Source organism: Mesoplodon densirostris, chromosome 5 (genome assembly GCF_025265405.1).
Source record: "Mesoplodon densirostris isolate mMesDen1 chromosome 5, mMesDen1 primary haplotype, whole genome shotgun sequence".
NCBI lineage: Eukaryota > Metazoa > Chordata > Mammalia > Artiodactyla > Ziphiidae > Mesoplodon > Mesoplodon densirostris.
This window is the reverse complement of record NC_082665.1, coordinates 66,374,968-66,400,295: the sequence shown is the minus strand read 5'-3', so window position 1 is coordinate 66,400,295 and position 25,328 is coordinate 66,374,968. Positions and strand designations below refer to the sequence as shown.

Sequence of the window (25,328 nt, the reverse complement as noted above, 5' to 3'; positions counted from 1 at the left end):
GAGATAGGTTTTATGTATGTACTAAAGTGTAAGCTGTCTTTAGCAAAAAGTGAAGTAATGAAAATAGCATTCCATAGGGCTTCCTTACATCCCTAAAGTGGCTTTTCCTCCATGGTATTTCTGGATCCCTCTGACATCAGCAGAGAATTGAAAAGAAAGAAGTGGCCAACTGCTGTTCCTACATTACTTAACTCATGACTCCTCTTTCTCTGAAATTGCCTTCCATGCTCATTGGACCAGGAGTGGACGTGACTTAACCTGGGGCAATCAGACATTCTCATTTGAAAATCTGGAGTTGCACAGCAAGTTGACCAAGTTTCTCAAATGGGGCTGGATTTAAAACGTTGAATTTTGGTAGCTGTAAAGGGGCTAGATTACTCTATATAGTCTAAGGAACAGAGGTACACTTTTAAATGGTTGCTCACAGAACAAAATCATAAGAATTTAAACAAACATCAACCAAAAAAAAAAACCACACCAGGAATTGCCACATTTAGTTAAGATTCATAATCCTTGGACATGATCAAAAGGAGACCTCTAGAAGTAACCACAAAACAGTACAAACCTAAGAGACAGCTTACTTGTACTTTAAATAAATTATAGTAACTTATTGCTTATTACATTTAATAAATGTGTTACTATTTTTTCAAGTAGTATTTTTTAATTTTATTATTCTGATATTTTTGTGATATGAATAAAATTATTTTAAAACCATCTAATTTTGTAAGTTGAAGGATTTAATCTCAATGTGGTCGTGAATAGAACAATAAACAGATTGACTAAGTACCAATTTATCAGGAATTTATGAATGGGATAATTAAGAAAAACATGCTTTTGGGAGTGTGGCAATAATATGTAAATCATGGTGAAAATGTGCTGGTGCGTATCCTTTTAACTGCTAATACCTGTTGTTAGATAATGCCCTGTGTGCCACGGCATTGTGCTATGTTTTTCACACATCGTTTCATTTAATACTCATTCTGAGGTAGATACTGTTTCATTTGACAGATGAGCAAACTTGACTTAAAGTAAAATGGCTTGGCTGCAGGTCACATGGCTGCGAAGCTCCAGGGCTGAGATTCCAAGCCAGTTGTTCTGCCTCCAGAGCCCACGGCTTTAGCGCCTACTGTAGGCTGCTTCACAAACCCTGCTCACGTGAACAACAGTATTTTCAGAGTAGGAACCAAGAGGTCTAACCCCAAAACAAAGCACTAGCAGTTTTTTCCTCTCAGTACACTCAATTCAGTCATTCTCACCTCTCACTGAGTAGAAGTTATAATCTGCAGGGCAGCCTCCTTCTCAGGCAGCAAGCTCCTGGAGTGTAGAGACAGTGTATCTATTCTGAGTAACTCTTGTATACTATAGCAGAGATACTTTGTCAGCATTACTGAGAGAGGAAACAAGGTCGGGTTGTTTCTTTAATAATGCTTATCTACTTCCTTTTTGTTAAGTTTTATATTATTTCAAATGGCACAAGAACCATCTTAGATTTTTATTAAGACAGAACCAAACATGACTACACATTTAGGTCCTTACTGTTTCTAGGACTCAAGGGCGCAAGGGTTTCACAGACCATTTGCCTTACCTGGTTCCTTCCTCTCCTTCCTAGTGATCCCTACAGTACTCTTTTAAAGGGCTACAAGAATAAATTTACAACCTGTACAATTCAACTTTAATCTTTTGGGAAATCTTAATTTACTATTGTATAATCCAGGGAAAAGAAATCTATATTGATCAATCAATATAGATATAATGTCAAATATATAGATCAATCAATGTAGATAAAAGTACATACTTAAATTTAAGGATGAGTAAAGTAGGAGTACAATAGCCCAATTCTTGGTTAAGAAAAAAAGTAAGCAAGTCACTGACACTACAGATGCCAGTGCTTACATCTGTCAGCAGCCCAATTAACTGGCATTCAGTGGACATAGCAACACAGCTTTCAACTCTCCAATGAGTTTTAAGTCCAGAGCATGTTCAGTCTTTGTCTTGTTTATCTGCTGACGAAGGGTTTCTAGGAAGATTTAGCAGGGCTTCAATTTTCTTAGCATCGGCCTTGGATCGATTTTTCTGTAAATTACTTTCAATTTCTTCAGGGAGGAGCTCAGTAAAGTGTAGTCTGGCTTTCCTGTGATCAAAGAACAAGAAGGATATATCAAGTACTGCTCTATTTCTTTGGTTTTTAGAGAGAATTTTTTTTAGAAAGGTAGTGTTTGTCTTATACTCCCTTACAACTTGTGAGCAAACATTGCTCCTTGCACTTCAAATACAATGACTTTCTTCTCTCTCCTAACCTGTTCCACTTACAAGCCAGCTAGGAGTCTCACATTACTAACGTGGATATTGCCAGGGCAGTAGCTCTGATCCTTAAGATATTCCAGAGTTCTGGAAGGGGTGACATGCAGTTGCTGAAGCACCCTGAGCTAAGGTGTGAGCCTCGAAACCAATCTGTCCTCTTGCCCTCAGGGCCCAGAGGGGATGTGAAACACCCTGCCACTCTGTTAAACTCTCTGTTGACAGACCTTGTGGGACATGCACAAAGGTTATAACATTGGTAATCTCAGTACGGAAAAGTCATATAGGGCAACACTACAGACGTATATTTACTAGGAGTTAAAAAATCAAATTTCCAAATAACAGATCAGTTCTTTCTCCAAGTCAAGTATTAGTGTCTTCCTGTCTTTACGTGATTATCAGGGTCACCTATGACTTTCTTCTCAACTCTTATCTTCTTATCAACTCTTCTTATCTTCTCATACCTTCTTTCATAGCTCTATGGAAAATACAGCCAATGTTCTGTATTTTCTGCTCACTATGTCAATTTTCTAGATTCTCACTTTGTTGATTTCTCTATACTGTAGTTATTTTCCAGCAAAGACGCAGACATATAAAAGGTTCTTAACTATTTATTAACTGTCCTCAGAAATACCACATATATATTATATATGTGTATATATATAAATAACCTATACACTTCTGACACTATTTCCTTCTGCCAAAATATTCTTTCATTTCTATAATTCCAGTTGTTTTTACCCATTCTTGAGGTTTTCCATCTCTAAATAACTGACCAACTTCTCTAGTTTTTTTTTTTCTGGTTTCCTTTTTTTCTGATTGGAATACAATTATTATTTGTTCATATTTTTCCAAATGTTAATTCTTCTATAACTTCCTATGTCAGATTCAAATTACCAGATGTTTTCCTTACTTTTCCAACTCCTTTCTCAAAGATTCCTTTTTAAAAAAGAAGTCTCTTAGGACACCTAAAGGGCTAGAAATAAGCTAATGCTTTCATGCTTTTAACTCTCCATAATATCAAATTATATGTTGGCATTCAGAATTTTAAGTACTTTATCCTAGAACCTGGAGAGCTGCATATCTCACTCACCTTCTTACTATGGAGAAGACAGAACAAAACAAACATATGTTGAACACTGTGGTGTGATTCTGCCCTTAGAACAGTTGAGAAAACTGAGGGCTTGAAGTTAAGGAAAACATCTATGGTCACAGAATTAATCAATAGTCTAGCTGGAATTTAAGGTTTGTTTTCAAGGTTTCATTGGCTCTAAAATCAATGCTTTTTCTCCTATAGCACCTGTCCTTGGACAACAGATCTACAGATATTAAGAATTTCCGTGTGTGTGTGTGTGTGTGTGTGTGTGTGTGTGTGTGTGTGTAGCACAAATGGAAGTTTCAAATAAAAACATGGGGAAAAGAAGACTGCTTATCTACCAAACTACCAAAGTAGCAGCAGCAGATGTCATCTTAGTGGCCAGGAAGCAGAACCATGAGAATCATTTGTAACAAAGTGCTAGATGACAGCCTATTATGATGATCTTAAAAAGAATTAGCATGAAGTCTGCTATTGCTGGACCCCAAGGAGTGACTAGATAAACAGGTGACAGTCTGTATCCTTCTCAGTGGCATCTAGTCCATGAACAGCCACTATATCTACCTAATGCCTATTGCGTCCACAGCAAGAAGTAGAATCTTTGAATGTGGAGGCCTAACCTGCTCTGTATTGTTCACAGATGTATGTGTAAACAAGGATATCATCTTTTAAATAAAACCAAGTAAAGCTCACTCATTGCTGTTTATTTCCTTTAGGTAATTTCCTATGCAGTCAGAAACATAGGAAAAGAAAAAAATATGCAACCAAATGAGATTTACAACATTTTAACTTAAAAAAAATGTATCTAAGGAAAGATTCTCAATTAGTGTCTTTCGGTTTTCCATTCTCCTTAATTAAAAAGATTAAAAGGCCAGGTAAGGTGCCAGGTGGAGGACTCAGTAAACAGAAACTCTTTGAATTGAGCGGCAATTTAGAGTACTTATTTCAGAGGGCACCACTGTCCGCGGATAGGAAAGCCAGACACCACCCCCCTCCACCCCGGTCTTAAGATGCTCCTTACCGCTCTTCCAGTTTCAGCTCCTGGAGTGCTTTTCGATCCTTCTGTTTTCTCTCCTGAACTGTCTCACCACGGTACTTCTGAAGTGCCATCAACAGGCTTCCTATAGGAGTGCTGAGGGGGAGGCAGAGGGAATGCTTAGGAGAAAGAGCTGTTAACCACGTGAAACATGAGTGTCTCTGCTAAGGCGAGAGCAGCACCAAACGAGCCACTTGCTCACTGACAGGTACAGGAACGTTTGATAATTAAAGTGTCCTTGTCAAAGAAAAAAATATTAAGATAATTTCCTTCCTGGTCTGAACAATAGGAAAAACAATCATTGCAACTTCCTAAATTTAACTGGTATAAAAACAACAGGTCTATAAATTGGGTCTGATTTTTATCATGAATGATAAATAAACCAGGAAAAAATATATTTATGACAAATTCTAGTGAATAGCTTTATACTGAAGGTTTCTCAGAAATGAAATTAATACCAGGAATGGTGCCAGAGCCCCTTAAGGGACAAGAAATGTGGGGGGTATTGAGGGAAGGATGCTACTGGCTTTTGGGGCTGAAGCCGCCAAAACATCCTAAAATTCAAGAGTCTGGCACAACTGTCTCACCCAGAATGCCAACAGTTACCCATTGAGAAACTGATTTAGATAATTATTACAGTAATGAAGAGGGTTTGGTTCATGTTTTCAAAGATAAGGAGTTTTTGACTCTGACACAACTTAAATTCCTTCTGGATACAACTTAAGTTGTAACCACATTTTAAAAATTATTTTTGCTCAGGGGAAATGTTCATTGATGATGAATGGATAAAGAAAATGTGGTACTGTATATACAATTGAATATTATGCAGTCCAAAAAGGAAGATCCTGTCACATGCTGCAACATGGATAAACCTTCAGGACATTATGCTAAGCGAAACAGGCCAGTTACAAAAGGAAAAATATTATATGATTCCACTAATAAGAAGCACCTAGAGTAGTCAAAATCACAGAAACAGAAAGTAGGAAGGAGGTTGCCAGAGGCTGTGGGGTGGGAGAAGGGAGAATTAGTGTTTAATGGGCACAGAGTTTCAGTTTTGCAAGATGAAAAAGTTCTAGAGATCTGTTGCACAACAATGTGAATACAGTTAACAGTACTGAACTGTACACTTAAAAGTGGTTAAGATGGTAATTTTTATGTTATGTGTTTTTTTTACCTCAATAAAAAAATATTTTTGCAGCTAATTTCAGCAATTTTTCCCTTCAAACCAAGCTGGTATATTAACAATACAACAAAAACATCAGCAATAGATTATAATATGTTGAATTTTAAAACAATTTTTTAATTAAAAAAAAAAAGAATCCATAAAGTTACAGTGTTTCCTCCTCAAAGGGGGGTTAGAAAAAGGCAGGGTAAGGGAGAAAGAACTCTTCTATTCAGATAAATGCCAACTAATAAAAACAGAAGAAATGACAGAACTAGCAAATCAACATTTTGCAACTTTTACAATAACTGATTACATTAGGGATCATCAATGGATCATTGAAACCACCAGAAGAAAGACATCTGGAGAACAGACTATTTACACAGTCTCACCCCACAGATTCCTTATTAAGCACAATGGGAAAAAGATACCCTTGCAGTGGAGAAATTTAGTAGATACCAAATGTGGCAGGCAGAATTCTAAAATAGCCCCCCAAATTTCCTGCCCTAATTTCTCAACTATGAATAAATGATGAAATATTATGCCCATGATTAAATGTTACATGGCAAAATGGATTTTACAGATGTAATTAAGGTTACTGATCAGTTGAATTTGAGTTAATCAAAGAAGAGATTATCTGGGTGAACCCTCTGCAAGGAGAGAGTTTTTTCCAGTTGGTGGCAGAATGGAAGTCAGAGAGATTAAAAGTATGAGAAGGATTCAACATACTGGTTGCTGGTTTGAACATGGAGGGGGCACGTGAGAAGGAATGTGGATGTCTCTAGGAACAAGGTGGTGCCTGACAGACAGACAGCCAGGAAACGGGGACTTCAGGCATACAGCCACAGGGTTCTGTCAACAACCTGAATTTTATAGAAACAAATTCTTCCCACAGAGCCTCCAGGTAAGAACCTGCCTGGCCAACACTTTGATTTTGGCCTTCTGAAATACTAAGCAGAGAACCCATCTGAGCCTACGCAGACTTCTGACATACAGAAAAGTGATATTGGGTTGGCCAAAACGTTCGTTTGCATTTTTCTGTAAGATGTTATGGAAAAATCTGATCAAACTTTTGGACCAACCCCATATAATAAATGCGTGGTGTTTGAAGCTTCTGAGTTTGTAGTGATTTGTTACACAGCAACAGAAAACTAATACACCAAGTTAACGTCACTTACAATGGGTGACATAATATGTCTCTTGATGTGATACACTGAGAAGGACACAACCTCACCTATGTTGTATTCTTGGTGAAAACATTAAACCTAAATCTAATCATGAGGGGATAATCAAACAAAATTGAGAAATATTCTGGGCGAAAAAAAGGCAGTGGAACTGTTTTAGCTTAAAGGAATCTAAAGAGACATAACAACGAAATGCAACAATTAGATCTTGGATTTTAAAAAATTATATATATATGACATTATTGTAATAACTGAGGAATTTTGAATATGGACCCTATCTTAAATAGTATTCCATCAATCAATGCTAAATTATTTATTGTGATAATTGTACTGTGATATCGTTGGAGAATGTTCTTCATCCTGGGAAATACATGCTGATGTATTTAGGGCTGAAGAATTATGAGGTCTAAAATACTTTAAATGGTTTAACCAAAAGAAAAAAAAATAGAAAAGGAAATATACACATGTCCCACACATAAACAGAGAGGTAGAAAAGAAATATGGAAAAATGTTAACAACTGGTGAATCTAAGTAAAGGGTTATATGGGTGTTCAATGTTCAATTCACTCATGTTTTCTACAGGTTTGAAATGTTTCAAAGTAAAAAGTTGGAGAAGAAAATTCTTAAAGTTTATTAAACTATACAAACAAAATCTAACCCCAAATTTTTTTATAGAATGTGCTTGTTAACTGTTTCTTATTCCTTTTTCCTGCTGCTTATAAGTACCTTGCTCAAACCTCAAATAGTTTCAGGTGTTAGAGATATTTCAACAGTTTTTATCCAGTGAAAACTAGAAGTAAAATCAACAACTGGGGTACAATCAGAATTGGACAGTCAAAGCTACTGCTCATACAAGACTAGAGACCTTTTATAGGCTCTAAGTATTACATCTGTTCTTTAGAAATGATTGCAATTTTTAACAGAGAAGGCATGCATGAAATTATATTAATTTAGAATCAAATCATGTTAACACTTACCCCAGCAAGGCTCCAATTATGCCACCAGCTACCAAGCCATGCAGGCCTAAGTTTATTCTAAAAAGACTTCCAGTGATAGCTATTTTAAAAGAAACAAACACAGGGCAAAATTAAACCACCTTTAAACACCAGAGTTCCATTTACAAATGTTCCTCCACGAGGACATACATCTCCAGGTAAGCTTTCTGAGCCCAACATTAATACACCACCACAACCTCGATTTCCTGAATCTAACATGCCAGTACAGCCAGCTTCCCATCCACTCTGCAGGCTCAAAGGAAGAAACGTTCCTTTTACAAACAGAACCGCTCAGTCGGCTCTGTGGACCCGGCCTCTTCTCATTCTGCTTCGTTTTTGCCAACCTCGCCTTAAAAACCTTTATTTCTGCACTTCCACCTCTTTCACTTGTTCCTTCTTTAAGGAAAGTTTTCCTCAAATAAAGAACAAAACCTTCACTAGCCCCTGCAGTTCATGTCCTCCCCCAGCCCCACCTTTCTGTACTGCTATGCTACACCTCTCAAGCAGGCCTGCAAGTGGGCAGTTGGCCTACAACGCCACCTGGTGGCCGGAGCATAGGTCCTCTTTCCTTCCCACTAAGATGGTACACCCAAGATGTCCATTCATTTTCCTCTTTCACTACGTACAACACAACGAATGACACTTCAGGTGGTAACAATTTTAAAATTAACATTTGAGGTTTATAGTTCTTATTTAAGTACTACATATTCATTGTTTTAACTTTTCTAAATTTAAAAAATTTTTTCAAGTGATGATATGAAGTTGTTTGTAATATCCTATTATTATTATTTTATTTTATAGACTATGCATTTAGAGCATCCAGCATACCCAGTTATCCAATTCTTTAACTTTTTTTTTTTTTTTTTTTTGGCTGTGCTGCACAGCATGTGGGATCATAGTTCCCCGACCAGGGATCAAAACCCACGCCCCCCACATTGGAAGTGCGGAGTCTTAACCGCTGGACCGCCAAGGAAGTCCCCGTCTTTTCTAAGTTTTTAAATTAACAAGAACAAAAATCACCTTTAATTCCATTATCCAGAGACGGCAAAAAATGTGGTCTTTTTTTCTAGGCTTCCTTTCCAAACAAAATATTTTTAAAAAACCTATTAGAATAGCCAAACTCTGGAACACTGACAACATCAAATGCTGGTGAGGATATGAAGCAATGGAAACTTGCATTCATTCCTGGTGGGAATGCAGAATGGTAAAGTTACTTTGTAAGACTGGTAGTTTCTTATAAAACTAACATACTCTTACTATACCATCCAGCAATGACACAAGAGTTGAAAACTTTTGTCTATAAATACCTGCACACAGGTGTTCATAGCAACTGTGTTCATAATCATCAAAACATGGAGGCAACCAAGATGTCCTCAACAGGTGATGGAAAAATAAACTGTCATACATCCAGACAATAGAACATTATTCAGTGCTAAACAGAAATGAGCTATCAACCGCTAAATAGAAATGAGTGATCAACTCATGAAAAGACATGGAGGAATCTTAAATGCAATATTATTAAATAAAAGAAGCCAATCCGAAAAAGCTACATATTGTATGATTCCAACTATACAACATTTTGGAAAAGGCAAAACTATGGAGATAGTTAAAAAGATCAATGCTTGCCAGGGGTTGAGGGTGGAGCATGGGGATCAATAGGCAGAGCACAGATTTTTAGGGGGGAAAATACTTTTTATGATACCATAATGGTGGACATATGTCATTATACATTTCCCCAAACCCACAGAATGTAAAACACCAAGTGTGAACCCTAAGGTAAACAGGACTTTGGGTGATGATGTATCAATTTAGGTTCTTCAATTGTAACAAATGTACCACTCTGGTGTGGGATGTTAATAGCCGGAGAGACTATGTGTATGCAGCAGGGAGGAAGTATATGGCAAATATTTTATCTTCTGCCCAATTTTGCTGTGAACCTAAACTGCTCTAAAAAACTGTTTACTAAAAAGGGGGTCAGGGGCTTCCCTCGTGGCGCAGTGGTTGAGAATCTGCCTGCCAATTCAGGGGACACAGGCTCGAGCTCCGGTCTGAGAAGATCCTACATGCCTCGGAGCAACTAAGCCAGTGTGCCACAACTACTGACCCCAGACGCCAAGAGCCCGTGCTCCACAAAAGAGAAGCCACAATGAGAAGCCCACGCACTGCAATGAAGAGTAGCCCCTGCTTGCCGCAACCAGAGAAAGCCCACGTGCAGCAACGAAGACTCAACGCAGCCAAAAATAAATAAATAAATAAATTTATTTCAAAAGGGTGGTGGTGGAGGAGGAGTGGTAGGGTTTAGAAGCTGCCAGAAGCCAAACATAAAAAATGGAGTCACACTCTTTGTTACACAGGACCATATTTCTGTGAACAGTCTTTTTCAATCTGGATGTTTTAAATTTATTTTTCTTGCCTGAATGCACTGGCTAAAGTCTCCAGTATAATGCTAAATACAAGTGTATTCATCTACTTGTCTTGTTCTCAATCTTAAGGAAATCATTCAGTCTTTCACCATTAAATATGATGTTAGCTGTTGTTCACAGATAATCTTTATCAAGTTAAAGAAGGTCCCTTTTAATCCTAGTTTGTTGAGAGTTTTTATCATGAATGTTGGACTTTTGTCAAATGCGTTTTCAAACTAACCTTGAATTCCTTAAATAAGTTCCACTTGGTCATGGTGTATAATCTTTATTCGTTGCTGGATTTGGTTACTAATATTTTGTTAAGGATTTTTGTGTATATACTCTTGAGGGATAGTGATCTGTAGTTTAGTTGTCTATCTTTATCTGGCTTTGGTATTAGGATAATATTAATAGCCAGGGAAACCATCTGGTCCTGGACTTTTCGTTGTGAAAAGATTTTAATTAAATATTTAGTTTATCAATTTGTTATAGGGCTATAGGGATTTTCTATTTCTTCTTGAGCAAATTTTGGTAATTTGTATCTTTTTTTTCCTCCTGTGGTCAGTCTTGCTAAAGGATTGTCTATTTTGTTGCTCTTTTCAAAGAACCAACTTCTGGTTTCATTGATTTTTCTCTTGATTTCACTGAGTGTCATTCTAATTCTATTATTTCCTTCTGCCTTCTTACTTTAGGTTTATTTTGCTCTTCATTTTCTAGTTTTTAAAGGTGGAAGCTTAGATTATTCATATGAGATCTTTCTTATTTTAATTTGACTACACCTCATAATTTTTTTTTTTTTTCCACACTGCGGCATGTGAGATCTTAGTTCCCTGACCAGGGGTCAAACCTGCACCCCCTGCATTGGATGTGTGGGGTCTTAACACTGGGCCACCAGGGAAGTCCTTGTACCTCATAAATTTTAATATAATGTGCTTTCATTTTCATTCAGCTCAAAATATTTTAAATTTACCTTGTGATTACTCTTTGGTTTATGGTTTACTTATGAATGTGCTGTTTAATTTCCAAATATTTGTGATTTTCCCCCAATTTCTTTTTAGTTTAAATTCCATTGAGGACAGAGAACATACTTTGTGAGATTTCAATCCTTTTAAATTTATTGAGACTTGTTTTATAGCCTTGCATATGGTCTAGCTTAGAGAATGTCCCCTGTGCACTTGAAAAGACTGAAAATTCTGCTATTGCTGGGTGGCGTGTTCTAGAGATGTTACTGTGTCATGCAGATAGATAAGTGTTCACGTCTTCTATATCCTTGTTGATTTTCCCTCTAGTTGTTCTATCCATTATTAAAAGTGGAGTATTAAAGTCTCCAGCTACTGTAAAAGTCTCCAGCAACTGATTGTCTATTTCTCTTCTCAATTCAAAGTGTTTGCTTCATGTATTTTGGAGCTCTGTTGTTAGATGCGTATGTTTCTAAATGTTGTATCTTCTTGGTGGATTGTCCCTTTTAACATTATAAAATGTCCTTCTTTGTCTTCTAGCACTTTTGTCTTAAAGTCTATTTTGTCTGATACTAGTATAGTCACTCAAGCTCTTTTTCTTACTGTTTGCACAGTATATCTTTGTCCATCTTTTTATGTTCAACTAATTTGTTCCTTTAAACCTAAAATATGTCTCTTGCAGACAGCATATAGTTGGATCCTTTTTAAAATACTGTTGGACAATCCCTACTGATTGGAATGTTTAATCCATTCATGTTTTAATGTTTTTATTGATATGGTTAGATTTAGATCTGCCATTTTGCTATTTGTTTTCTATATTATCTAATTCCTTTTTGACCTTGTTACTATTTTTTAAAGTTGATACTTTATTATTTGCTTTAGGGATTATACTATGCATCTTATCACACTCTACTTCAGATCAGTACTAATTCCAGTAAAATGTAGAAACATTGTTCTAATACAGCTCCACTCCTCTCCCTGCTTTGTACTATTATTGTCATTTATGTTATGCATATGTTTAAAAACAATACAATGTTATTATTATTATTTTACACAACCATATATATTTTAATGACGGTAAGGGTAAAAACAGTTAAGAAAAGAAAGTGGAAACAACAGATTCACAAACTCTTTCATATTAACCTATGTATTTACCATTTCTAGTAATTTTCATTTCTTCCTGTGGAGCCAAGTAACTATTTGGTGTCATTTCATTGCTCCAATTAAGTCCATTCCTCCCCCCTCTTTTGTGCTATAATATATAGCTTTAAATGTTATATGCCCAACACTTCAATTTTATTATTATGTAACTTTTTTAGATCAGTTAAGAAAATATATATTTATACTGCCTTCAAGAATTACTTATATAATTACCTTTATCAATGCTCTTCATGTAGAATCAAGTTACCATCTGATATCACTTCCTTTCAGCCTGAAGAACTTCCTTTAATGTTTTTGTAAGGCGGGTCTGCTAGCAATGAATTCTTTGTTCATCTGCCAACGTCTTTTGCCTTCAATTTTGTAGGATGGTTTGCTAGATACAGAATTACTGATTGACAGTTTATTCCTTTCAGCACTTAGTCATTCTACTGTATTCTGGCTTCCACTGTTCTGATGAGAAGTCAGCTGTTAATTTTATTGGGTATTCCAATATGAGTTGTTTTTATCTTGTTGCTTTCATGACTTTTCTCTATCTTTCAACAGTGTAACTATTATGTGTCTAAGTGTGAATCTGTTCATGTTGATTCTTCTTGGAGTTCGTTGAGATTCTTGGATGTGTAGATTAATGTTTTTCATCAAATTTGGGAAGTCTGTGGTCATAATTTCCTAAAATACCTTTTCTTCCCTTTTCTTTCTTTCCTCTCCATTATCCATGTGTTAGTATTCTTGATTGTGTCCCATAGATCTCTGAGGCTCTGTTCATTTGTCTTCATTTTTAAAAATTCTGTCCTTGATAAAAGACAAGCTATATTGATCTATCTTCAAGATCACTGATTCTCTTATGCTCTCTCAAACTGGCTGTTGAGTGCCTCCTCTCCAGTGAATTTTTAATTTCCATTATTGTATTTATCAACTCCAGAATATTCATTTGATTCTTTTTTGAATAATTTCTATCTTTATTGATATTTTCTATATGGTAATTGTCATCACACTTTTATTTAATTCTTTTAAAATGGCTTGAAGTCTTTTGTTTGCTATGTCCAATAGATGGCCTCTGTTAGAGACATACCCAGTGACTGCTTTTTTTTAAGTCTCCTGTTTTTGTAGATCAATGTGACATTTTTGTTGTTTTTGAAAACCAGGCATTTTAGGTAATAAATTATAGCAACACTGGAGTTGGAACATCTCCCTACCCAGGGGCATGGCTGTGGTTCTTTGCTTATGTAGTGATTTGCCTGTACCAATTCTATGGAGCCTTTGTTTTTTGCTGTTGTTGTTTTTGTAGAGTGCAGCCACAGAAGTCTCTGCTCAGTTTTTATTTTTATGCCTGGCTTTCTAGGAATCATACCAGCTTGGTAGTCAATGATTTGTCAGAGGTTGTGATTACACATCTTAAGCCAGTAGTGCTGCTACTTTTTTTTTTTTTTTTTTGCAGTACGTGGGCCTCTCACTGTTGTGGCCTCTCCCGTCACGGAGCACAGGCTCCGGATGCGCAGGCTCAGCGGCCATGGCTCACGGGCCCAGACGCTCCCTGGCATGTGGGATCTTCCCGGACCGGGGCACGAACCCGTGTCCCCTGCATCGGCAGGCAGACTCTCAACCACTGTGCCACCAGGGAAGCCCGGCTGCTACCTTTTGTCAGTGGATCTGTCTGTGGCTTGAAGAATGCACTCAAGGTTTAGGCAGTTTATAAATCCTTTCTGGCTTTTACTTTCTGTGTTCTTGAGGCCTCACAATTAACCAAAGATAAGTAGCTTGCTAGGGCCCTTACCAGTCTCTCCTGAGTGTGCTTACATATACAGGTAACTTTCTGGAGTTCCAGGGATTAGTAAGATCTTACTGAAGTCCTCTTTGGCTTTCTTGTTCCCTGGACATCCCGGGTAAGATTCTGCCTCATCTGCCAGTCTATTGCTTGCCCCAAACAACTGTCCTTCCCTAACTGTTTGCTCTTGTTTTCAGCACCACCCTTAGGCATGGAATTTTCTGTGCTCTGCTCCATATCAAGTCAGTCACCTCAAACAGCAGAAGTGTTGTTCCTCCCAGCCTGCCCTGCCCTTGTGGAACTTCTACATCATGCAGCTGGGTGTTAGGAAGTGGAAGCAGCCCCAAGCTGAAACATTACAGACTACTCCCACTGTTCTCACTGAGATTCAGTAGAAATTCTTGAATAAATGCTTCTCAATTTGTTGTGTGCCTCTGGTCAATTCTCAGAATCTTTAAATGGTTGCTTTTGATAATTTTGTCCAGTTTTATTATTACTTTTGAGGGAGAGGATTTGCCAAGCTCCTTACTAAGGCATTCTAGATGTTGAATATACTTTTATGAATGTCCAGACCAATGCCAAATAATAGTGGTGAGGGAAGACATCCTTACCTGAGTCTGACTTCAGAATAAATTAGTATTATACCATTAATTTTAATGTTGCTTGCTGGTTTGAGATAAAAATATATATTGTATCAGATATATTTTTCTATTTTTATTTTACTAATATTTACATTCAATCAAGAAACCTTCATTCTACCCTGCTATATGTTAAACAATTGTGAAATAAAAGGCAAACACTTTCTCTGAATTCAAGTAAGTCGTCTAGTGGGGAAGCAAAACAAGTAAACAGCTACAACATAGTGTTATAAATGCTTTGATAAAACTGTTTACAGTGAACTATGAGAACACAGGGGAAAGGTACCTAAGATAGGAAAATGTGAGCTAGGAGAACCCTCCAGGGAAGCTGAAGCTGACAGATGAAGTGAAACTTGAAAGACAGGTTAAGTATAGAGCTGAATGAAATTAGTTGTGGGAGTTGGAAGGTGGATTCAAGCAAGCATTCTTGTAAGGCAAGAATAGGCTGGGTTTGAGAAATCCAAGTAGATTATAAGTTTTGGGCAAGAGTGGTGCATGGAGGTCAGGTCAAGAATCGACATTAGAGTGATGGGAAACTATGGAACAATCTGAAGCAGAGAAGTGTTAAAATCTTATTCATATTTCAAAAAAGTCAGATAACAGTAGAGGTGAAGCAAACCAAGATTAGAAACAGCGAAGACCTGTAGTAGCAGTGGGAACAAAGAGGAGGTGAGAGAGTCCATATATATTTAAGGAATAAGACTGATAGAACTAGGGCTTCCCTGGTGGCACAGTGGTTAAGAATCAGCCTGCCAACGCAGGGGACACAGGTTCAATCCCTGGTCCGGGAAGATCCCACATGCCGTGGAGCAACTAAGCCTGTGTGCCACAACCACTGAGCCTGTGCTCTAGAGCCCGCGAGCCACAACTATTGAGCCCGCGTGTCACAACTACTGATGCCCACACACCTAGAACCCATGCTCCTCAACAAGAGAAGCCACCACAAGGAAGCCCACTCACAACTAGAGAAAACACGCACACAGCAACAAAGACCCAACGCAGCCAAAAATAAATAAATAAAATAAATAAATTTTTTATTAAAAAAAAGATTGATAGAACTAGAAGTCTGGAAAGGGGAAATAAAGGGCAGAACCACATCATTAACTGATTTCCAATTTTGGAATTTAACAGATGACAGAGAACATATAACAGGAGTAAATTTGCAAGTAGGGGCAGAAAGACAAGAGTTTGGTTTGGATATAGGCACTTGAGCCTACAGAATATCCATGTAAAAATGTTCACAAGTTAAAACCAGGCAAGTTCTAGCTGCTACAATGCTATTAATGCCTATTTCTAGTTTTATATTTTTTAATGTTTTCATTAAAACATTAAGCTCAAATTACGTATATGTGCGTTTGCCTGTGTATGTATACATAGAGAAAGAGAGAGTGCACCCAAAATAAAAGAGAGCACAAGTGATAAAGCAAACGGGCTAAAATGTTAATAATAACTGGGAATTCCCTGGCGGTCCAGTGGTTAGGACTCTGTGCTTTCACTACCGAAGGTCCAGGTTCATTCCCTGATCAGGGAACTAAGATCCTGCAAGCTGTGCAGCCGGGTGGGGGTGGAGTAAAAAAAAAAAATGTTAACAATAACTAATATCAGTACTAAAGGGTATTGCTCATGGTGTTCCTTGTATTTTATTTTTGCAACTTTCCATAAGCTTGAAGTTATTTCCAAATAAAAAGTAAAAAACTGTTATGTGCAGTATATGTATGCTTTTGTATGTGAGAGAATGTACATGAATTAGTGAGTGTCTGCATGTATACGCAGTTAACTTCATTTACATTTCTGGAAATGTACTGGATTTGTACTGGAAGTGTAATGAAAATGTTCAATACTTTTTTTTTCTTTTTAAACATTCATTTTAAAGAGGGCATTATCTAACAGAGGCAGAGAACTTTAAAATAAAATCCAATCTCTTACCATGAAAAATCTGGCTCCTTTCTACTTCACCTTACCAATCTGATTTCAAGCCATTCTTTCCCTTATTCACTATGTTCCAGTCATATTATCCTGCATTTGAGAAACCTTAGAGCCTTCACCCTTGACGTTCTCCCTGCCTAGGCTACTCTTCGTTGCAAGCCTTGCTCCTTTCGATTCTTCAGGTTATCAGCTTAAATGTCACCTCCTTAGAAAGGTCTTCTCCAGTATGGTACTGGCACAAAAACAGAAATATAGATCAGTGGAACAGGATAGAAAGCCCAGAGATAAACTCACACACATATGGTCACCTTATCTTTGATAAAGGAGGTAAGAATATACAGTGGAGAAAAGGCAGCCTCTTCAGTAAGTGGTGCTGGGAAAACTGGACAGCTACACATAAAAGAATGAAATTAGAACACTCCCTAACACCATACACAAAAATAAACTCAAAATGGATTAAACACCTAAATGTAAGGCCAGACACTATAAAACTCTTTGGGGAAAACATAGGCAGAACACTCCATGACATAAATCACAGGAAGATCCTTTTTGACCCATCTCCTAGAGAAATGGAAATAAAAACAAAAATAAACAAATAGGACCTAATGAAACTTAAAAATTTTTGCACAGCAAAGGAAACCAAAAACAAGACGAAAAGACAACCCTCAGAATGGGAGAAAATATTTGCAAATGAATCAACGGACTAAGGATTAATCTCCAAAATATATAAACAGCTCATGCAGCTCAATATGAAAAAAACAAAAAACCCAATCCAAAAATGGGCAGAGACCTAAATAGACATCTCTCCAAAGAAGATATACAGATTGCCAACAAACACATGAAAGGATGCTCAACATCACTAATCATAAGAGAAATGCAAATCAAAACTACAATGAGGTATCACCTCACACCAGTCAGAATGGCCATCATCAAAAAATCTACAAACAATAAATGCTGGAGAGGGTGTGGAGAAAAGGGAACACTCTTGCACTGTTGGTGGGAATGTAAATTGATAGAGCCACTATGGAGAACAGTATGGAGGTTCCTTAAAAAACTAAAAATAGAACTACCATACGACCCAGCAATCCCACTACTGGGCATATACCCTGAGAAAACCATAATTCAAAGAGTCATGTACCACAATGTTCACTGCAGCTCTATTTACAATAGCCAGGACATGGAAGCAACCTAAGTGTCCACCGACAGATGAATGGATAAAGAAGATGTGGCACATATATACAATGGAATATTATTCAGCCATAAAAAGAAACGAAATTGAGTTATTTGTAGTGAGGTGGATGGACCTGGAGTCTGTCATACAGAGTGAAGTAAGTCAGAAAGAGAAAAACAAATACCATATACTAACACATATATATGTAATCTAAAAAAAAAAAAAAAGGTTCTGAAGAACCTAGGGGCAGGACAGGAATAAAGACACAGACATAGAGAATGGACTTGAGGACACGGGGAGGGGGAAGGGTAAGCTGGGACGAAGTGAGAGTGGCATGGACATATATACACTACCAAATGTAAAACAGCTAGCTAGTGGGAAGCAGCCGCATAGCACAGGGAGATCAGCTCGGTGCTTTGCATCCACCTAGAGGGGTGGGATAGGGAGGGTGGGAGGGAGAGGCAAGAGGGAGGAGATATGGGGATGTATGTATATGTATAGCTGATTTACTTTGTTATACAGCAGAAACTAACACACCATTGTAAAGCAATTATACTCCAATAAAGATGTTTAAAAAAAAAAAAGAAGAAAGGTCTTCTCGATCACCCTGTCCACATTAGATCCCACTGCCCCACCTATTTGTTACTTTCTATCATAGCAACGTGTTTTTTCCCATCCACATTAGATGATAAAACTCAATGAAGGCAAAGACCTTATCTGTTTTGTTCAACAAGTACACCAAGGACCAAGCACAACGTTTTCCATACATTTTGCATGAATGTTGAATGAGATGTGATGAGAAGCCAACCAAAGAATTCAGTAGTCATGACTTGTAAGTCCTTACATATTTCCTAAACCATATTTGAGATTGAAAAATGTAAACAAAACAAAAATGTCTTACCTCCTGCAATGACAAAATGGCTTAGGGCATTTTTATTTCGGTACACATTTAGACCAGTGTTCACTGTACTGAGAAGAAGGGAGGAGGAGGAAAACATAATTTAAAGCATATCTCATTTACCTTCTTGACTGTAACTTTCACTAAAGTGATACGTATTAGTTTAGAAGAGCCTACTATGTCAATCCCTGGTGCTAGTCTAGGCTCCTTCAGTATGTTCCAGATTGCTAATATGCCAATAAGCAACAGAACATAAAGAAGAGTTCTGCAGTTCCTCTGACTTAGCAACCCGCTATCTATTTTGATATTAGTTGGCAGACCTTCATCCATGCATACAAAAGTACAACTGAACCAATCTTTTAGGTAAATAGATAAAAGTTCTTAAGAAAAAGGTATCATGAATCACTTTTATATGGGCGTTCACATTTTATAATTCCACTGCTCAAAAAATGTGCTCCTAAAAGAATACCCAAGACCGTTTGTCACAATTCAGAGAACTTACTTGAATATAGTCACAAACATGGCCGTTCTCCAACTCCACCGCCAGCCGTACCGGATGAAGCCTCGTGTGGCAGCACGATGTGCAGATTGCTAAAGTTAATAAAAAGGCTGTGAGGTTCTGAGACACCCTGACACTTTCCCTATTTTAAAAATGTGGTGGAGGAATGTCAGCTAGGCATTAAGTAGGGACACCTAAACACATAGAAACAATAGGAAAATGTCTAGAAATATCATTCTTTAAGTACTGAAACTTAAGTGAAAATGCCATGTGCATCATATTCTATCAGGAGGTGTAAAAGGAACTAAGAGATGCAGTGTCAAACAAGTAATCCATCAATTAAGTAGCAACTAAGAATCTATATGACAAACACTATGACAGACATAAAATCAGTATTACACATACTTTTTTTCAAGAAATTGTGGGGAAAAGAAAAACACAAAATAAAGAAGCAGCGCAGAGTATACTGTAAAGGGTAAGGATTAAAGTTACACAGATGTGCAGGAAAGGAGGAAAGGAAGGAAAAAAAACAATCTTTACTGACCACCTTCTATGTAAAAATTGTTAACATATTACCTCACTTAATCTTTACAACATTTTCTTCAAGCAGGTGTTTTAGTTTTAACTAAAACATAGAGAGGAAGTTTTTCTCAGCCAATAAGGAATAAAGTCAGAACTGGAAATTAGCTTGTCTGTTTCCACAACTCATTTTCACTAGACCACAATGAAGCAGGTCTGGCATAATATCGAGAGGGTAAAGTCAAGATTTTTAAAGAATGTGACAGAAACTCTAAGTGTAGTCTTAACTACTATATGATATTGGGCAAATCAAAACCTCTCTGAAAGTTATCAGTGCGAACTCATGGCTTTTAATAAATGGGTAAATATAGAAACAGATATAGAAATGTGCATGAATCTGTATATAAGTCACACACACATACAAACACATACACATTTCCTAACTCTATCTGCCTAGAGCCTAGAAGCCATGATACCTCAGTAACAGTGAGCATACCTAGCACTAGAACTTGGTTTTTAAATACCATTTTAAAAGAAACTATATGTCTTTGGTGAAATGGGCTTATGCCAGGGCTGGTGCTTAAAAAGTAAAAGATGGACCAGAAACACCTTGCTGTGCCTTTTAGAAAGTAAAGGCGTGCTCAAAGAGTAATGGGGACATATCAAAAGGACACAGGAGCTAGCTTTAAGAGGCTCCAATGGTCCAAATCCAGGCCAATTTGAGTATCAAAATAAAGGATGATAATAATGGATTATAAAACTACAGAATAAAATAAGAATCCATGAGTCCACATTGAATAAATAAATTATAAATAGATAAATGGACAAATAAATAAATAGAGGGAAAGTGAAAGCTCTTCCTTACAGCAGAATACTAACCAATAAATATAAATGGAATGATGGAATTAGAAAATGGCCATTAGGCAACCACCACCGTCATAACTGCTTTAGGCAAGAATCAGCATCGAATACTAAAGCTAGAGGGTAGAAATTTGATGAAAAATAGGATATTGGCATCGTCTCAAAGTAGCTAGTAAGTATTCATAAGACACTTATGAATTACAAAGAGAAAAAAATAGTAATTTTACAGTGGATAAACCTGGCAGGGACCATCTTAACTAAGTGACTAAAGTAAGCATCACCAGTTGAGGGACAAATAGATATCTTGTGCTTCTTATCCTTACCTACTGAGGAATACAACATCAGTTCTAGGGTATTCCTGCAAAAACACATAAGTGAAATCTAATCACAAGAAAACAGCAAACAACCAAGTTGAGGGACATTCTCTAACATAAATGGACCATAGTCTTAAAAAATATCAAAGTCATGAAAGTCAAAGAACAACAGAAAACTTGTTCCAGATTAAAGGAGACTGACTAGAGAGGCATGACATGCAAATGCAACACCTGATCCAGTATTAGATCCCGGACCAGAAAAAAATTTTTTTAATGAATTGTTTACTTTTAAAATAAATTATATTAGTGGGACAACTAGCAAAATTACATAAAGTCCATAGGTAAGATAACAGTACTCTGTGTTAATGTCTTGCTCTGCATAATCATATTGTGGTTATGTAAGAAAATGTCTTTGTTTTTAGGAAATGCAGGCTGAAGCACTCATGTGTCTATAACTTACTCCCAAGCAGTTCACAAAAAGATAATAGTACGTCTTATACAGAGAGAGAATAAGAAAGCAAATGTCGTAAAATTTTAACATTTGGAGAATCTGACCGAAAGGCATACAGGAATTCTTTGTATAGTCAGCCCTCTGTATCCTCAGATTTGGAACCTGAGGATGTGGAATCATGGATATGGGGGGTCTATGGTACTGTGCCTTTTTATACAAAAGACTTGAGCATTTTCGGGTTTTGGTATTCGCAGGAGTCCTTGGATCCCAATCCCCCTTGGATACTGTGGGACACTGGTACTACTTTTGCAACTTTTAAGTCTGACACAATTTCAAAAAAAAAAAGCTTCAAAAAACAAAAATTTCTGAGCTGTAACTTCCTCACTAATACAGTAGAATTGATGTGCGGAGCTAAGATATAACAAATGAGTTAGCACTCTACAAACTATAAAGCTCTAATTATTGTTTTAGTGTGAGCTAGTGTACTGCAGGAGGCTTTGCGAATAGGATAAATATGCTACAGCTGAGCCTTGATGATTTAGCACGGGTAGAAATACATTTCAGAAAGTAGAGCCGTAAGTGGTGATCAATTCTGAAGATAAGAAAAGTGGTCTGACGAGGCTCGTGTATGCACTTTAGCATTAGTACTTGCATTGTTGTCAAGTACAGACTTTGTTTCCTAAACCTTCCCAACCCTACCACCTAACTAGATGACTAAGTGTGAAAGGAACAGCTAAATTGGCATGCCCCCAAATACTATGAGAACACCAGTACATACCACTGCATCAAGCTGGTTGTGGTAAATTTCTGCTTGGTTCTGCTCAATATAGTGCTGTTTAGCATGAATAAAAGCTGGTATCCCCCCATATGCCCAGCCGATGACGCCTGCTGAAATTGCCGCCTTGTAAATACCCTGAAGTTCTTTTGACGTTCTCTGCTGTTCACTAAAACATCAAAAAGACAGTGTTGTTTGGGATTAGTTTATGCATACTGCTCTCCAAAAGACAGTATGATCAGAATTACTTCAAATGCTAAAAGGGCTACACTTTTCATGATGGGCAAAACCAGTTAAATCTTCTGATGAATTAAGTAATTTTATTACAAGTAGCTCAAATCTCAGCCAAAACTAATCTATGCTTTCAGAAATTAAGCTAGTGGTTATTCTTGGGAAGACAGTGACAGGGAAGGGGCACCAGGGGGAGACTCTGGGATGCTGTTAACAGTCTTGGGGCTGCGTACACAGCTACGTTTGCTTTGTGAAAAGTCACTGACTGGTATACTTATGTACATTTTTCTAGGTGCATACTATACTCCAATAAAAAGCTTGTTTTTTAACGTTATTTTATTTGATGACTATTACAGCTCTACTATATCCCTGTAAACAGAAAGAATTTGTGAACTGGATGTACAGATCAATATTTCCCTTTTTGAATTTTTAGATAACTTTTGGAAATTACATGAGCTTATGAGATTTTAGGACAACATATGCCAGAATGAATTCCTAGATGTAAAAAAAAAAATCACAACTATCTTTCTGAATATTTAATTTTTATGTCATGCTCAGATGGGCCTGTACTATTAAAGACCATTGGATAAGAAAGCTCACTATGCAGTGGGCAACACAGACAAACCTAAAATAACAGGGAAAAACTACCATTTCATCCAATCTATTACTCTCAAAAGCATAAGAAACCAGAACCCGTACTGGAGCTTCCAAGATGTCCTCTGGAAATTGCTCTAAGAAACAGCTAAGTTTGTAAGTGTTCAGTTACTATAAATGATGGCCCCCCTACATAAGTGAACTACTAAATGTTAATTTTGTTTGTTTGGGTTTTTTTTTGCGGTACGCGGGCCTCTCACTGTTGTGGCCTCTCCCGTTGCGGAGCACAGGCTCCAAATGCGCAGGCTCAGCGGCCATGGCTCATGGGCCCAGCCGCTCTGCAGCATGTGGGATCTTCCTGGACCGGGGCACTAACCCGCGTCCCCTGCATCGGCAGGCGGACTCTCAACCACTGCGCCACCAGGGAAGCCCTAAATGTTAATTTTTTACAGTACTAACTTGCTTTCTTCAGAGGTTGTACAAGTGTTTAATTCTAATTGCCAATAACAACCACTACATTTCTGAAATCAGAATCAGTACGTTTTTATAGTTCCTGCATACACAAGAGAGAAACCTAAATAAAATCTCTTAGGAAAATAATTCCTATATCAAGAGGAAAAACTGCTATAAGCTGAACTTTATATTTTATCTTTTATAATGAATAAGGACCAAAAACAACATTTACATAAAAACTGGTAGAACTCAGAAAAGAGTAAATGTAAAAGAGCTTAAGATTTAGCAAGCCAGGAAATGCAATACGCTTTCCTCTTTCTCATCCTCTGAAAAATTCCATGACATAGGTGACATTTTTCTTCATTTTATAGATAGAGGCTCTAAGAAGTTACATGATTGGCCCTAAGAGCTAAGGAACGGTGAACAAACAAGGCATAGTGGTGGAAAGGACCTGGACTATAAGTAACAGCAATGGGGTTGTGGTTCTGGTTCTGTCATCCACTGCTAAGTGACCTGCAGCCAGAAAACAATCGCTCTGAACCTAGGTTTCCTCACCCATGACATGGGAGAATGAAAGTCACACTAAATTATCTTCCAAATTTCTTTCAGCTCATCATTCTGCTGTTTATAAAGCTGATCAAAATAACACTTTGCTGTTGTGTACTACACAGGATCGTTCACAGGTATCTCAAATTTTGGAACGACCAATGAGAAGGGCGGCCTCGATATCTTTAAAATGAGATGATGAAACTAAATAAAGTAATTAAATACAGTTCCACCAGTTTCCCTGCCCTATCTCAGCAACATAATAAAACTTAAATGTTAATTTATCCACTTGATAACAGTGTAGTGTATGGTAAAGTACTTCATAAGAGGGCTAACTTTTCACCAGTATGTGAATTTAAAAAAATGATGAAATTAACTAATTATCCTTAGGTTTCCATTAAAGTTAGCTTAAAGACTTATTTATTCTTTATTGTGAAGCATCCTTATTTGTGAATCCAGCTAATATTTTTTCTTTTATAAACTGATGAGACAACAGTTGCTACTATTTTTTAATATATTCCCTATTTGGCAGAATAAAAATTTTACAACTCTCTGTTATCTCTCCAACCTCCACTTTTATGGCGAGGAGGAGGGCTGCTGTTCATGAAAATTTGGGATCAAGTGAAACATGAAAAAGAATACTGGAGTGGAGTCCTGCAGATGTTGGTTCTAGGATCACTAAGTAGCTTGGTTCAATTCTTCTAATCTGTAAAATCGGGGGATTACGCTAAGACTAGAGTCCCTAAAACCCCTAAAAGCTCTGACTTTCAGTTAGTCTCACCCTTACCATCTGAAAACCGGCCTGTCAACCAATAGAACTACCAAACGGCAAAGGTAGGATACAAACTTGGAATACAAATATTAGAACCCCAAATCCCACAAAAATAAATCCCACCACCCTGGGGTCCTTCGCCCTAGATGACCCAGGCAGCAGGTCACCTCCTTCGAGCCCCTCCCCAGACAGTAGGCACTTTTACTCTTTGACAAACAGCTCTCGGAGGCGGTCCCATCCGGATTCCGGGTATTGGGGTTCTGGGACGTAGGAAGGCAGCTTCTGGTCCTCCACAAGAGCCTTGGGATCGGCGGCCACAGCTTCGGCAGCAAAGACCCGAGGGAAAGGACTCAGCATCCTGCAGAGGAAGCTCCGTGGCGTCGGCGGCCGCACCTCCATGGCCCTCTACGAACCTGCCGACAGACACTCGCTTGGGCGCTCAGGGCGCCAAGGCCTCCCGGAGGCGCCGTGGGAGAAGAGCGAGGCTAACTGCAAGAAGGAGTGGACGAGTACCCGTACACTAGGCCCGAGCTAACTCGCGGCCGTAGCCGCTGCCACACCGCCTGACAGACTTGCCCTCAGGGCCAAGCCTCACTTTGGAGGCCCTTGGACACACGAGACAGGA

The 25,328-nt window shown here is 37.8% G+C and overlaps 1 protein-coding gene across 1 annotated transcript; it reads right to left on the bottom strand.

Annotated features, from left to right (window-relative positions):
* Positions 1–722: 722 nt before the first annotated feature.
* Positions 723–25,328, bottom strand: TIMMDC1 (translocase of inner mitochondrial membrane domain containing 1). The gene is made up of 7 exons (XM_060098976.1): positions 24,909–25,328; positions 22,111–22,276; positions 19,191–19,279; positions 18,692–18,759; positions 7,754–7,832; positions 4,416–4,526; positions 723–2,131 (listed from the first exon to the last, which is right to left on the bottom strand). The coding sequence occupies exons 1-7, from the start codon at positions 25,100–25,102 to the stop codon at positions 1,981–1,983; spliced, it is 858 nt and encodes a 285-aa protein (XP_059954959.1). The 5' UTR covers positions 25,103–25,328; the 3' UTR covers positions 723–1,980.

Coding starts and splice junctions, on each gene's coding strand:
- TIMMDC1 (XM_060098976.1), bottom strand. CDS start 25,102: ATGGAGGTGCGGCCGCCGACGCCACGGAGCTTCCTCTGCAGGATGCTG. Junction 22,277..24,908: donor CGAGAGCTGTTTGTCAAAGA/GTAAAAGTGCCT, acceptor TTGATGTTTTAG/TGAACAGCAGAGAACGTCAA. Junction 2,132..4,415: donor GAGCTGAAACTGGAAGAGCG/GTAAGGAGCATC, acceptor CTTTGATCACAG/GAAAGCCAGACTACACTTTA.